Below are 16,689 nucleotides of genomic sequence, written 5' to 3' on the forward strand. Positions count from 1 at the left end.
ATTGCCCCTCAGTTTTCATTTTCACTGCTTTAAAGCTCTTTGGATTCTTGAGGTATCCTTTTATCTTGATGAATGTTGGGCAAAATTATGAACTCAGATCTTTTAGTCTGTTAACTTTATTTTTTTATTTATTCAAATTATAACAGATTGAAATTCAGTGTAGGAATAAGGATAAAGAAGGAAGGAAGGAAGGAAAGAAGGAAGGAAGGAAGGAAGGAAGGAAGGAAGGAAGGAAGGAAGGAAGGAAGGAAGGAAGGAAGGAAGGAAGGAAAGAAGGAAGGAAGGAAGGAAGGAAGGAAGGAAGGAAGGAAAGAAGGAAGGAAGGAAGGAAGGAAGGAGAAGGAAGAAAGGAAGGAGAAGGAAGGAAGGAAGGAAGTGTCCAAAATCATATTTGAATTTGAGTGTTATGATGTTAGGCCCAGCAGTATCCACTACAACTACACTATATTTTATCTATTATTCAGATATTTCAGTCTGTCTGACTCTATAATTCCATTTTGAGGTTTTCTTGGCAGATGCTAAGTGGTTTGCCATTTTCTTCCAGAGTTCATTTTATAGATGAGAAAGCTGAGGCAAACAGTCAAGTGACTTGTCCAGAGTCACACAGCTACATGAGATTTCCTGATTCCAAGCCTAGTGCTCTATTCACTGCAACACCTACTTGTTTCTATGTCATTAAATATGTTTTGGGTTTGGGGTTTTGACAGGTTTTCTTTGGAGAAATAGAGCTAGGGCTAGATTCAAAGTTAGAATAGGGCCATTGATAGGGAATTGTATATTGGCAGGGAGAAGGGATAATTTTAAGGAAAACTAAGGGCTAGCAAGCAAGAAGGTTTAGTGCTGAGTACATAGACAGAATAGGATTTCTATTAGGTACTTATAATTTTAATATCTTAGAATTGGATTTTATCCTGAAATTGACTTTTAATGGCATCAGACAAGAGACTAATTTAAAAATTTACATAGTAGACTTTTTTGTTAGCCATGAATTTTAAATGAAAGTTATATGATCACTTCTTAAAGTTTTATAAAAAGCAGTCACATCAGAAAATACTATATTCAAATTCACATTTATATTTAGTACAAATCCAATCCTTCTTACCAATCTCTTTTAATATTCTGCACTATTCAAATGTACAAGAGTACAAGGAAGTGGGTCATGCTCTAACTTAAAGCCACAATACTAGCACTTGTGCCTTGTTAGGGTACCTTGTAAAGAGATTCATGTCCTTCCCTCCCTCTCTCACACTAATAAAAGAATGTGCCATCCTCTTCCATGCCTTTTTTTCCAAAAGATACCTAGACAGGAATGGAAGGTCAGCGGTCAGAAGCTATTGGTTTAATACTGCACATTATAAAGGCAGTAAATGATATAAATAAATCTCATAAGGAAAGAAAATGGAAACAAACCAGAAGAGAAAGGAACTCAGGGTGAGTCCCTCAGGAAGTAAGAAGATCTAATAAAATAAATGGCGAATCTATTCATTTGGATACTCTTCAGAGATTTTTAACTTGAGTAGTAGTTGTTTACTTCTTTAGCCATATCACCACTTATGACCTCATAAACCATACTGTGCCGGGCCCTTCTTTTCTCCCTTATCTCCCAAAGTGAGTCTATCCTAACTCATTTTGTTGCTTCCAGGACATTATCTGTCCATCACATCCTTTGTTCCCTCTATTCCTTTTGTTTTCAGTCTTCAAGGTCTTTTCCAATGACTCTTGTCTTCTTATTAAGTGATCTAAGTATTTAAATTTCAGCTCCAGTATTTGTCCTTCCAATGAGTAGCCTGAATTGATTTCTATAAGTATTAACTGATTTGATCTTCTTGCTGTCCAAGGGATTCTCAAAAATCTTCTCCAGAACCAGAGTTAGAAAGTATTGATTCGACAGTGCTCAGCTTTTGAGAGAGTAGCAAAAACACCACTGAAAAGGAGAGCTGATAATTAAATTTTAAATAGTAGAGAGCCTGAAATCTATAATCTTCCAGTTTCTAAAAAAAGGAGGGCTATGAATGTTAAGAATGATAGAACTAGAATTTCAGACGAGAATATCAGATTTTATTAAGAAAGTGCAGAAGGATTTTAAATGTAAAGGTGGTCAGAAGAATTTGAAGCCTAAATCAACTCTTGCAGGGGGGAAAAAACTATCCAGTGGCAGAAGCTGCAGAGACTTATCATCCTCATGCTTTTTGAGAAATAACTAATGAGGTCTCACCATTGTATCTGATCCCAACATCAATTTTGTATAGGCATTTTAAAGAAGCACTATTTGGACCCAGAGCTGTTTTCCCCAGGGTTCTATGTCTGCTGGTACCAAGTTGCAACATTCCAGCTGACAAAGAAAATCCACTTTTGTATCCAATTCACTCTTCTTGAGGTAAGGGCTCATCTGAGGCATTGCAATAATCCAGTAACTGGGCAGATGGCATTAAGCACCAAATATAGATTGATCCAGGAGGACATATTTAACTACTGTTTTTAGTATGTCACATAAATATAACTATGTTACAAAGGAGTACCAGCTTTTTAATACCATTTTAATTTAAAAGAAAGGTAACAAGAATCGCCCCCTACAATTGGAGAATCATAACCTTAAATAAAACTGTACTCAATATCTTATGTCTTGGTTCAATTAAAAAGACTAGGGGACTGGGCTAGTAAGAAAGGATTCATCAGCAGATATCAAAAGGGCTTCACGCCAACTGCTGGTTGATGTAACATAATTCCCTGCTACAGACTGTCTTGGAAGATGCCAAAAATAAAAAGGGAATTTGTGGAGTGGCTTTGTTGCATATGACAAATGCATTTGGCTCAGCGCCCTACAGTTCCATCTGGCTGGCCCTGAAATGGGCCAGCTTGCATGATGAGGCTATTAATGTAATACAGTCACTCTACCAGGACAATAAAACCTCTATCCATTCCAAAGATGGTTTTTCTCTCAGTCCTGAATGCAAGATTGCCTCTTCAGCCCCATAATTTTCAGCTTACCTCTGGAACTGATAATTCTCAGCATGATGAAGCCAGTGTTAGCCTATGAACTACATGCAGGAGAACCAATATTTTGGCTACTGACTGACACCTTAGACTCTTTTAAAATTCTGGAAAGTACAAATGAGGTTGACACCTCGATAGGGCTACATTTTAATGGGATAAAATGTGTGTCCCTATTGACATTCAGCTTAAAAAAGGAAGTACCCATCATTTAATTCCAGGTTCAAAACAAAACTTGTTTTGTGTTCTTGTGATATCAGAGGACTTTCTGTTTCTACTTCAGCATACCTATGAGGTTCCTATGATGTGATACTCAATATGATTTCTGATTTGGCCTAATAGATCAATCTAGCATCCTGAAATAAATTTCTTAGAGGGAATATTTTTATCTTACTTTTTATCTCTCTTCATTTTAAGAATGTTGTGGTTCCCCAAGAGTACCCTCAGCATTTTGCATAAAACAATCAAAAAGGAAATCACTAAACCTTCCTAAAAAAGCCAACTTTGAAGCTCTTTATCATCCTAGATAGAATGGGAGAAGTGAATTGACTACCACTAGTTGGGGGCAATGGATGTTGGACAGGTGGTCCATTGGGTGAGATTACTGGCCTCAGTGGACTTGAATTGACTTTCCCACTATCTCCTAAGTGACCCCTGTATAGAAGATGTTGCCATATCTGAATGGTTAGTCCTAGGGAGAAATTTGGCAATGGGGATGCAATCATACCCAATACTTGGTTCCAAGTTTGAGTGCCCCTCATCAGTTGTCCACTATCCTTTTGCCCCAGAAAGAATGAAGAGGTGCTTAAACAATTTTATAAGCAACAAGGCAAGAAAACCGATCAGACTAAGGTACACTACTATGATCCCAGCCAATTCACGAATTTACTTTTATTCAGAGTCAGTTTAGACTATATTGAATGGGCCCCATTGAACAATGTCAGGAGATTTAGCTCTACAGACAAGTATTGTCAGCATGGATCACCAGACAAAGTGCTTTCCCTATGTTCTCTGCCACTGCAGTCCTCATTTAATTGATGACCTAGTGCCATCCTAGAAAAGTAAAAGCAAACAGTCTTAGAAACTTCTGAGGTCCATGTGAGGTGACTCAGACTGATTCAGAATTGGAGGAAACACTTTGATCAGACTTAGCAATCCTTGATCACAAGAACCATCCTGCCAACCATCATGAATGTTACTGTAGCTGTTGAGATCAAATACTTGGCTTGCCAGTCATCGAGAGCTAGCAAAATTGAAGAAAAACATCAAATATTATGCTAGCATCTAGCTCAGGAAGATTATAGTATATACAGGAATAGATACAACAGTGGGAGGTTTAAGAGGTTGGGATCTGGCTGGGTACTATCAAAATGGAAAATTATTCAGAGGTATACAAATCTTATAAGGAAAATAAATTTACATGACTCAGACAGGTAAAGGAGAGATAGATACATTGAGTATAATACTGATGTGAGGCAGTGAATAAAAACTTAAAACTGGGGCAACTAGAAGGTACAGTGGATCAGAAGGACCTGAGTTCAAATTTGTTTTCAGATACTGTGTGACCCTGGGCAAATCACTTAACCCCAATTGCCTTGTCAAAAGAAGAAGTTTAAAATGATGATTTCCTTTAACTTTCTTTTTAACTTCCTACAACTTAGAATCCATAGCTTCCTTCAAAGTTTAGTTCATAAGCCACCTCCTAAATAAAGCTTTTCCTGATTTTGCCAGTTTCCATCGCCTCCTAAGGAAAGCTTTTCCCAGTTTCCCAAGGCTCCTTGAAAATTAACTGGAATTGTGTGTGTGTGGTAGGTATGCATATTTTTGTTGTTTGGTAATTTTTCAGTCATATCTGACTCTTTGTGACCCCTTTCCTTCTCCATTTTACCATTTCTTTCTCCAGCTCATCTTACTGATGAGAAGACTGAGGCAACCATGGTTAAGTAGCTTGCCTAGGGTCACATAGTTAATAAGTGAATGAGGCCAGATTTGAACTCAGGAAGATGAGCCCAGTGCTCTACCCATTGCACCATCTAGTACTCATAGGAATGCATATGTCTCTTTGTGTGTGAGTATATGTGTATATATGTTTATATGTATAAATCCATGTCTATATGCATGTGTAGGGTCTATGGCTAGATTGTACATGTATGTGTATGTTTATGTGGTTTTATTTGTACAGCTATGTGTAGATTGCATGTATGTTTACATGTATATGTGTATGATGTGAATATTTGTATAGATATAGTATGTATATGTATGCATACACATGTATGTATATTTATAAGTATTACATGTTTTGTCTACTTATAGGACATAGTAGAGGCTTCTTAAATGCAAAGGTTTTTTTTTTTTGTATCTCTAGCATCTAGCACAGTTCTTAATCTGTTAAAGGATTTTTGGGTGAGCATCCAGTAGCAAGGGGGTCACCCAAAGTGTAGCAGACAAAGTATTTTGATTTTCTGTATCATAGGGATGGTTCGCCTAAATTTTAATAGCCTCTGGCCCAGGAACACATAGAATTTCATTGAGTGGGACTTGAGTTAAGCATGAGAAGATCAATTATCTTTAGTTCTTAGACTTTTAATGTCTTGGGCCTCTTTGGCTGTTCAGTGAATCCTAAGAACCTCTTCTTAGAATAATGTTTTAAAATGCTTAGGATTACAAAGAAAATCAATTTTATTTTATTGAAATATGATTATAAAAATAACCCAACAAGTTATATTAAGAACCCCATGTTAAGAACCTTGGCTCTAAAGAATCTCAGTCTTGGTTTTTCAGGTCCTTACAGAGAGGATTTCCTTAGGACAGATCTACAGACGTTTTCTCACATTTGCTAATTTGTATAATTTTCACTGATACTAACCACTCAGGTAGAAATGGTATCTGTAACTAAAAATTCTATTTTTAATAATACCATATGACTTTTCAACTGAAGATCTAATATATTTTAACAGTATCATATTAAGTCCTTCTAGCCCTTTTGAGGGAACCCTGTTACATAGTATGACAATGGTTTGCTACATGTTATCTGAATCTCTGATATATTGAGGCAAAGTCCAAGAAGGGATGCATTTGCAGGATTTCCACTGACTTGATGCTTTGGCTTCCCTGCTTGAGGTTGACAGTAGTTACTAGATATTAGGTCCTACTGACTTTTCACAAGCACCAGCAGAACTGCATAAACAGAGGCCAGTAGCCCCCAGGACTTAAAGTTGAGGACTAATCATGGGATCCCCACCTATATATATCTAATAAATAGCACCAAAAGAAAAAGAATAGTAAAGTAAAGGTATTTGGGGTTACCTCATGTAAGCAACGAGACTTAACTTTGCATTCAGATTTAGAAGAGGATTTAAGCACATTTCAAGGAAAGATATTCTTTAGGTTTGATGCTCCATAGCAAATTCCTTGTTTTTCTGAGTTTGAGGAGAGAGGTGAATAAGATGTGAATAAAAATGACATAAGTAGGGCATAATGTTCTTTTTTGGTCATAAATTCCTCCCTTCTCTAAAGATCTGACAGATAAACTATCCCTTGTTCTCCTAATTAGCTTATAATATCACCCTTTATGTTTAAATCATGAACCCATTTCAACCCTATATTAGTATAGGGTGTGAGATTTTGGTTTATGCCTAGTTTCTGCCATGTTATTTTCCAATTTTCCCAGTAATTTTTGTCAAATGGTGAGTTCTTATCCCAGAAGCTGGAGTCTTTGGATTTATCAAACACTAGATTACTATAATCATCGACTATCAGTGTCTTCCACTGATCCACCACTTTATTTCTTAGCCAGTACTAACTGATTTTGATGACTGCTGCTTTATAATATAGTTTTAGATCTGGCTAGGTCATTTTCCTTTATCTTTTTTTACCATCAATTCCCTTGATAATCTTTTGTTCTTTGAGATGAATTTTATTACTTTTTCTAGCTCTATAAGATAATTTCTTGGCAGTTTAATTGACATGTCATTGAATAAGTAGATTAATTTAGGTAGGATTATCATTTTTATTATATTAGCTCAGCCTATCCATGAGCAATTGATATTTTTCCAAGTAGTCATGGCTACTTTTGGAAGTGTGCCTGATACCCGCTCCTTTAAACTCAATGGAAGTTAAAAGGGCATACTCACTGGGTTGCGGAAACTTGCATGTGTAGGTCTAATAAAAATTAACAGTAAGGCCAGGACCAAACCTTTATGCTTGTGGAACTGATTAACTCTATTTGTGTGAAAAGTGTTTTAGAATTGTGTTCGTATAGTTCCTAGGTTTGTTTTAGCAAGTAGATTCTCAAATATTTTATATTGTCTATGGTTAATATAAATGGAGTATCTCTTTCTATTTCTTGCTTTTGGGCTTTGTTGGTAATATGGTAGAAATGCTAATCATTTGTGTGGATTTATTTTATTTTTAAAATTTTATAGTACTTTATATACATTAACTTGCTTGTGTTAAAACAATTCCATGAGATAAGTATCATAAGTGTGTCACCTTTCCTTTAATGATGTGTTAGGTGACATTCCTGTGGTCACACAGTAAATATAAAAAGCAGCATCTGAACTCAGGTCTCTCCGACTCTCAAATCTACCAAACTATACTATCATGCAACCTCTTCAGGGCTTAAAAATAGAGCTCCGTAATGAGTAATTTCAATGTCTGAAAAGGAACTTTTTTTTTAAGTGCTTAAAAAAAAAGCAACCCAGCATTTCTATATTTATCTCTGCCTCTACCTCAGCTTTGTAACAAAAACAGTTAAGCAAGTGAAACCAATGCATTGACTCACTATTCTATAGTGTGTTTATTTTATATCCTCGGAGGCAACTTTCTAAGAATATATGGTGTGAATGTCATATATATATATATATATATATATATATATATATATATATCTTATCAGAGGAGAAAGCTTAAGGTGATGAAATCGTATAGGAAGAATGGAAGAAAGAAGAGAAGAGGAAAAACAGAGACAGAGAGAGAAAGAGAAAGACACAGAGACAGAGACACAGAGAGATAAATACAGATTCACAGAGAGATAAAGACAAAGAGAAATACATAGACAGAGACACAGAGACATAGAGACAGAAATACAGAGACAAAGAGACAAAGACACATAGAGAAACATAAAGACATAGATACACACACAAAGACATAGAAACAGAGACTGAGGCAGAAACGAGAAAAACACAGAGAGACAGAGAGACAAAAAGACAGACAGAGACACACAAAGAGACGGAGACAAAGGGACAGAGGTTGTCAATAGTCAAATGACTCAACTGTCTTATAGGCCCTAGGCAATCAGGCATTAGTGAAGAGAACAAATGATTGGGTGGAATTATTTCACTGATCAAATTGAATATTTGAATGTTTTGAAATAACAAGATAAAGTATGCAATAAGCTTTAAGTATATACCCAGAACAGGATATCATAGACCCAGTTAATCAGCCCAAAATGCCATGCACTATGAATCATTAAGCATTGAAGTGCCTTCTCTGTGCCAAGCCCAGTGTATGGCTTCCTTTAGGAACCCTCCTTTCTAGAGAAAGCTTCCCTCTGTCCCCCTTATGAAAACCTAGAGCCTTTGGATGTTTATTTCCAATTTTTAAAATCCTGAATATAGCTTATTTATACATAGATGTTTACAGATTTTCTCCCCCCTTACATTGTGAGAACAGGGGACTACCTTTATCTTTCTTAGCATGCACAGATCACAGCACAGAGCTCGACATATCTAATTTTTGCTGTTGTTTTCAGTCTTTCTGATCCCAGGCCTAAAAAGTCAGGTGTGCTATATACAAGAGATACTCATCCAGTTTCGGGTTGGATTAGATAAACTCTGCTGTCCCTTTTCCAATTTTGAGATTTTCCAGGCTTCCAGTGCAGGTTCCTCTAAGTGTCTCCCACTCCCAGATCATACGATGATCAATTCTGATAGACGTGGCTCTTTTCAACAATGAGGTGATTCAGACCAGTTCCAATGACTTTGTGATGAAGAGAGCCATCTACACCCAGAGAGAGAACTATGGGAAATGATTGTGGACCACAACATAGCATTCTAGCTCTTTTTGTTGCTGTTTGCTTGAATTTTATTTTCTTTCTGATTTTTTTCCTTTTTGATTTGATTTTTCTTGTGCAGCAAGAGAATTGTATAAATATGTATACATATCTTGGATTTAACATATATTTTTTAACCATGTATAACATATATTGGATTACTTGCTATCTACGAGAAGGGATGGGAGAAGGGAAAAAAAATTGGAACACTAAGTTTTGCAAAGTTTATTGTTGAAGAATTATTCACGCATATTTTTTGAAAATTAAAAAGCTTTAATAAAAAAAGAAACATGTATAAAAATACCTCCTATGGGCTACTCAGGGCAGCTAGGTGGCGGCATAGTGCAGTCAGAATCTCATCTTGAGTTCAAACCCAACCTCACACACTTATTCCTATATGACCCTGAGCAAACCACTGTTTGCCTCAATTTCCTCATCTGTCAAATGAACTAGAGAAGGAAATAATGTCTCTCTCCTGTATTTCTGCCAAAAAAAATCCCTCACCAAATGGGGTAATGAAAGTCAGGCATGACTAAAATGACTCAACAACAAGAAGGTGTGTAATTAGGAGGTACAAGGACTACTGAGGCAGGTTTTGATCCTAAGATGCTTATTTATTATAGTTATTCTATTGTATTGTTTTATTGCATTAAATCTCAAAATATCACTAATCATATAGTATATACATTATTTTTATAAACCTAAACTTATCATCTGTCAAATTTTTTTTAATGCATTAACTATTAAAAGAGGTTTTGCTCCTTCTCCACCTCCCTAAGGCTCTGTAGTACACTATAAATATTACAGGATGTCACTTCCACTGCTTGGCTGGCCTACAATACTGAGTTTATACCCAGGCAAAACAAAACGTGAACTTGGCTCTACTGTCCGTGTTTGTCGAGTCACTGCGGTTTTTCTTTTTTTGGGTGAGAATGGGTGTCATTTCCTCCAAGAGTATTCCCTAACTAATCCACCAGTTGGAGGGAGGGAAGGGCTGATGGAATGGAAATTAAAGTAGTTAACTGGCTTCCCCAGAAGTACATACTATGAACCAGTCAGAGAAGCTACATCAGAAGGAATGATCTTGCAGGAAACCTGTAAGATCATCATAGGGCACATGAAGAAATTTGGGATGAGGTGCCAGTCACCTTTAAATAGGAGCAATCACAAATTCCTCAGTATTATTATTAATCCTGTACCAAGTGTCAGTCCTTGGAGTAGCTTAATGATTGTCATTCTGCTTGTGTAACAGAAAAGCGACACCTTTGCATTAAGAGATACCTCCTCATTTCCTGTGTGGCCTTCCTTTTTCTGGGCAGTATCGCAGCAGTGCTGAGTCTCTCAGTTATCTTTGGAATACCTGTGAAACCTACAAGTATGTGTCTCATATGTACGGCATGATCACCCAAGTTTGTGGAGCACGTGGGGTTACAGAAGGACAAAACACTGCCCTAAACTTTTAGTCCCTTTAGGGAGTAGATAAGAATTAAAATATGTATACTAAGGGATATGGAGAGATTGTTACCTATGTCTTGAGACAAATCACTTAATCCTTCCTGGGGCTAAAACTCATGTGGTATACATCTGAGGAGTTAGCTTAGATTTCTTCCTCAACAGTTCTTAAGGTAGATTTTTTAAAGTGGTCCCAGACAGCCACCATTGGCCCCAGTTGGGGAAGGAAATAAGTATTTATATAATTAACTATGTGCCAGGCACTGTGCTAGATATTTTATTATAAACATTATCTTATTTGATGGCAGGTACTATTATCATCCCCATTTTACTATTGAAGAAATTGAGAAAAACACAAGCGACTTACCTAGAGTCACATAATCTATGTACAATTTTGAACTCAGGTCTTCCTTACTTCAAATCTAATATTCTATCCACTGTGCCACTAACTGCCTCCACATTTACATTCAATGTTACTCAGTCTTCAAGGAGAACACTTTTATTCCAGTATACTCATAACTAAATACTAGGAGATTGACCCAATCAAATTTATTAATATAATAAACTATTACAGAATTTAAAAGTGCAATTTAATGCAGTTCTTTCCAGCCTAATATTTATGGACTGCTCACTTACCAAGCTGCAACATCTAATCAGAAAATGAATAAAATCAGTATCTTGTTCAGTCAGCAAATCCATGGTTGCAGGTAGAACCACTGGTATTTTTAGAACTGTTTTCTGCAAAGACTTTGCAGACTATTTTTAGGCCTGCTTCTCAAGCACTCTTTTGGCTTGGGCAATTTTTTTCCTTATAATCATTTCAAGAAAAATTCAAAGAGTCTGTTATTGTCCTATGTAGGTATGAATGAGTATACACTGAAGTTCAGCCTTAGGGAATGTGGGTTGCTTTATACATGGAGAGCTAATGCTAAATAGACTACCTAAAATAGAACAGATTTTTAACAGTATAGAAAATTGATTCAAAGCTTACTATTTTAGCTTATGTACTTCTATTACTAATAATCAATTGATCAATAAACAAGTATTCAATGGCCATTGTGATAGACGCATACCAATACAATATTAATAATACTGGGAGAATTTTATATCCCCAGATAAATATGCCCTTGTCTCTATAATGGGAACGAGTATCTCATGTCCATGAGATCTAAGCTGTGGGGCTCTTTGTCCCTTAAATGTCAAATGAGTCTGGAATCAAACTTTAAAAGACAGAGGATAAATCTTCATTAAATGTTTATAAACCTTGAACTAGGTATCCTGAATTTTACTAATATGATTACCATCAAACTGTCTGTCCCTCAAGAAGGCATGCAGAGTCTGTGAATATTAGAAAATAGCTTAAGTGTCAAAGTACTTGATCCTCATAATATTCCTCCAAGTGTAGTATTTTATCCCTTTTATGATGGGTAAAGAACAGATATATTAAGAGTTATATGTTGTGCAGTTAGATAAGAGCAGAACCCAAACAACACATCTCTAAGATTCCAGCTTAGACTCATAATAGGCAAAAACTATCCATTTACTGAGAAATATAAGCTCAAACCAAACAAAAACATATGCTCCAGTAGACCTTGAGTGCACAGATGGAGAAAAAAAAAATTCAAAGTATAATGTGTAGAAAGTGGCTATGGACTCAGAGGACCTAGATCAAGTTTGCCACTGCCCATCCTTACATGACATTCAGCAAATTATTTAACCTTGGATCCAAGTTCTGTCAAGGGAAGAACTCTAAATCTATGATCCTATGAAGTCTGGCTAAGCAGGTGTGTGTGTGTGTGTTTGCACTGTGCACAAAGTTACCAAGCATGTCAGACACTGCAGAAAGGCAGTAGAACTCTGGGTTCCCAGACTTCAGATGTATAGAGTAGATGCATAGTTACTCAAAGATGATACCAATAATGCTTTTTTACAACTTCTCTAGGCCCATCATACCGACAATGTCAAACAGCTTCAAAGCAGCTTGGCTTTTTGTGTGATGATCTCACCACCTGCCTACCACCATCCCTGCTTTGTAATAGAAAGCTAGACTGCAGTCATGGAGAAGATGAATCCACAGCATATTGTGGTGAGACGATACAAAACTCTTGGCTGAAATATATCTGCTATTAATCACTAAAACTCTACTAACTACCTAATTTTCACACCCTAGAATTAACATGTTTGTCTGAAACAGGTCAAATGCCCAGCAGTCTACCTCAAAACCTGCTATTTAAGTGCCCTAACCAGAAGTCATGGACTTACATAGACAAAGTTTGCGACATGAGGAATGATTGTGGAGATTGTTCAGATGAATCAGGTAAAAATGAAGATGCTTAATCTGTGTCAAAGGGCTAGCAGAACTCCACCCATTTATTCAACTCCCTAAAAATCTTTCTTAGACATTTCCATTCATAAATTGTCAAGTTCATCAGTCATTTCTTGTACAAAATTCAATGCAAATTAACAGATGAACCAAGCAAACTGATACAGCCATGGAGCAGGTTCAGCCAGTTTTAGAGTTAAGAGATTAGGACAAGGGCTGCATGTGAGCTGAAAACAATGAGTCCTTCCCCTCTTTTTAAGCCGGAACTCAATTTATAATTCCAAGTATAATGGGTAGAAAGTGGCTATGGACTCAGAAGACCTAGATCAAATTTGCCTTTGCCTATCCTTACATGACATTCAGCAAATTATTGTAACCTCCTTAGATCCAAGTTCTGTCAATTTATAATTTCATTTTAGGTAAAAGTTAAGAGTAATTCTGAAGGTTTCTGCCCTTTTCTAATCTTCATTTACCTTGGACTTTACCATTACTATTCTCATTCCTCCCTCCCTTCCCCCAAACTTCTCAACAAAGATTATTAAATGTCTGATGACTGAGTATAAATTTTTTTTCTCTGGAAAAGATTAAAAAAAAAAAAAGACCCCCAAACCATAAATGAAATAACATAATTTCATCCTGGTCTTGACCATCATGAAGTAATAAGTGTTAGCAAAACATTCCAAGTTCCTGAAAATTCTGTTCTTATGAATGTGGAGTTATAATATCACTTCCTTGGGAGTTGAAATAGGTGGAACATAGTTGCTTTGATCATAAAAAGCTTTTAAAAAACATAGGGCTTGGGGTAGCTAAGTGGCCCAGTGGACAGGAGGACCTGACTTCAAATCTGGCCTCAGATACTTTAATATTTCCTAGTTATGTAACCTTGGGCAAGTCACTTAAGCCCAATTGCCTTAGCAAAACACACACACACACACACACACACACACAAATTAGGACTACTTGTTTGCTCCTCTTTCCAATGTCTATTAAATATATAATGGTTTTTCCTTGTTTGTATAATAAATCAGGACACTTTTTAAAGTTGAATTATATTCCTCAATTTAGCTTTTTGCTCACCAATTATTTTACCCAAAAGTGTGTAATATTTGGCAGACAGCTGCAGTTATTAGTTTTTACTAATACACCCTAAATCTCTGAGGTATTTCTTTTCCAGCTGTCTTTAAGCCTGGATTTTAATCTACTTGAACATTGGATAAACATTTTAAAATAAGCTAATTATCTACAGGTTTGCAGTGCCCAATCTGTTCAGGCTGGAGGTGCAATACAGTTTTCTTTGCTGATTGCGACTGCATTCCCAAAGTGCGCTGCAAAGATGGCATACAAGACTGTGCTGACTGGAGTGATGAAAACACATGTATGTAAAAGATTAATCCCACCCATCTCTGACTTCTAGAAAGCCAAAACTTTGTTTCCAAATCAGCAAGACTTAAAAAAAAAAAGTTCTATGTTTAAAAGATTTCCTAAACAAATGAAAACACAAATACGTGAGTATTGTTTTTAACTACCAGATCATTTCTGGAGCCACTGACCCAGACCATATAATACAACGTAACATTTGAAAAATGTTAAGATTCCAGCACCAATACTTAGTCATTAATAAGAATTTTCTTCTGCTAACACAATTCAAGTAAAAGGATCATCCAATTCCATATACTGTCTGGCTAATTCAGTCCCAAAAGGATATATAGTTAAACCCAAAGAAATTCTTTTACTTGGAAGAGGCATACCAAATGTCTTAATTTTATAACTCTCCCAAGACAAAAGGAACCTAAAGAAATTTAGTCTAATTCATTAATTGAAGACATAGAAATTCAAATTCAAATAAGGTATAATGTACTGAACACAAAATAACCAAGAGTTGATTGTAAGCATCCACTAACTCCAAACTGTATCTATACCCAACTACCTGCCATGTCTTAAAATTCCTATAACTACTCACTTCATAAGGGTCTACTAAAGACATGTATTTTGAATGAGTTGTGGCAATTCAGTCTATGAGATGTAATTCAGTTATCCAGTCCTTGAAAAAAAAGGATAAATAGGACAATTATTTAGGAAAGCTCCTAGAATGCTTGAGAACTCTGGGATAGCATGAGGGTATTGCTATATTTGGGTAGTCATCTGTTGCTAATTGTCCTGTAATAGTTTGTTATGAGATATAATTGGCCAAGAATTTTTTGCTTACTTATAAATGGGGTTGGAAAGTAACAAGGTCAAAAACTTCATTTAAATTTTTTTAAAAATTTAGACTGCAATTAAATTGGCATTCCACATGTGACTAAACAACACAAAGCAAAAGACACAAGACTCATTCTGGGTTTAACAGAATCTGACATTTGGATACCTACTAATTTGGGAGCTAAATTTGTTAGGATAATTACTGCTTTAAGGGTGAGAATAGGTAGCAGTTTGCAGTAGGTGCTCAAATATTTGTTGACTGAAGCAGACAAAACTTGTAACAAAACTACTGGGAAACTACTTTTAGGGAAGTTATTTTTTACCTTATCCCTGGTAACATCTTTATAGATTTTTAGGAACAAACTCCTCCCCACACAACCCCACAGATTGTAATTTTCAAACTTCTAATAAAGGAATAATTTTTTAAAACACACTTTTGTACGGTGCAATAGTAGAGAGAACAGTTGTACTTTTAAAGCATGTGAAAATAAAGGAGTGTGTCCTCTAGATTCTAAAACAATCTCTCCATTTTCTAAACTTTTAAATTCTGCTAGAACATAAGCACCCTCCAAAAAAAAAAAAAAAAAAAAAAAAAAAAACCCATAACAATAGAGATTTCCCAATAAATATATAAACTTCTCCGGAACTTAGTACTTTGTGCTTAAAAAGATTCAATGGGTGGATTTGCCCACTGTGAATAATTTACCAAAATTAATAGTGTCACTTTCCTGAAAGACCATATATGTATCTATCCATTAAATACTTATTAGATTAATAGAACCAGATCTTAAATTTTAAGTATTCCTATTATAGGTTATTTGATTAAAAAGGAAATGTTTTAAGCTACCCCATGCAGTATTTCTGATAAGGATCATCTCTAAAATACAATTGAATCAAATTTATAAGAATGTAAGTCATTTCCTCAATTGATAAATGGTCAAAGAATGTAAAGATTTTTCAGATAAAGAAATTAAAGCCATCTATAGTCATAAGAAAAAATGCTCTAAATCATTGATTAGAGAAATGCAAACTAAAACCAAGTTCCTACATCACACCTATCAAATTAGCTGACATGATAATGATTAAATGTTGAAGAGGACATGGGAAAATTGGGACCCTATTATTGGTGGAGTTGTGAATTGATCAAGCCATTCTGGAAAGCAATTTGGAATTATGCCCAAAGGGCTATAAAATTGCACCCAGCAGTGTTACTTATTGGGTCTGTATCCCAAAGAAATAATAAAAAAGGGACAAGGACCTGTATGTGCTTAGCATGAACTCAAAATCTTACAAAAATACATGTTGAAAACTATCTTTACAAGTGATTAGAAAAATATTTTTAAATTATCATTAAAATTAAAAAAAATTAACAGTGATATGCCCTAAATTCTTTTCTGTAATGCAGTAATCCAGGACAATTCAAATAGATTGACAGAAAATGCCATCAGTGTCCAGAGAGAACTATGGAAAATTGAACATTGATTTAAGTATCCTATTTTCACCTTTTTCTTTAGTTTTTTCCTGACCAAGATGGAAATATGTTTAACATAACTGCACAGATACTCTATATCAGATTGTCTGGGAAGGAGAAAAAAGTTTGGAACACAAAAATTTACAAAAAGTGTACTGAAAACTATCTTTACTTGTAAGTGAAAAAATAAAATACTATTAA

General features: G+C 35.6%; 1 protein-coding gene across 1 annotated transcript; it reads left to right on the forward strand.

Moving 5' to 3' along the window:
* The first annotated feature begins 3,559 nt into the window (after positions 1–3,559).
* On the forward strand, positions 3,560–14,387 carry LOC105749273 (low-density lipoprotein receptor class A domain-containing protein 1-like). The gene is made up of 5 exons (XM_031937960.1): positions 3,560–3,586; positions 10,265–10,418; positions 12,438–12,581; positions 12,690–12,812; positions 14,065–14,387. The coding sequence occupies exons 1-5, from the start codon at positions 3,560–3,562 to the stop codon at positions 14,199–14,201; spliced, it is 585 nt and encodes a 194-aa protein (XP_031793820.1). The 3' UTR covers positions 14,202–14,387.
* The last annotated feature ends 2,302 nt before the right edge of the window (positions 14,388–16,689 follow it).

Source organism: Sarcophilus harrisii, chromosome 1 (genome assembly GCF_902635505.1).
Source record: "Sarcophilus harrisii chromosome 1, mSarHar1.11, whole genome shotgun sequence".
Lineage (NCBI taxonomy): Eukaryota > Metazoa > Chordata > Mammalia > Dasyuromorphia > Dasyuridae > Sarcophilus > Sarcophilus harrisii.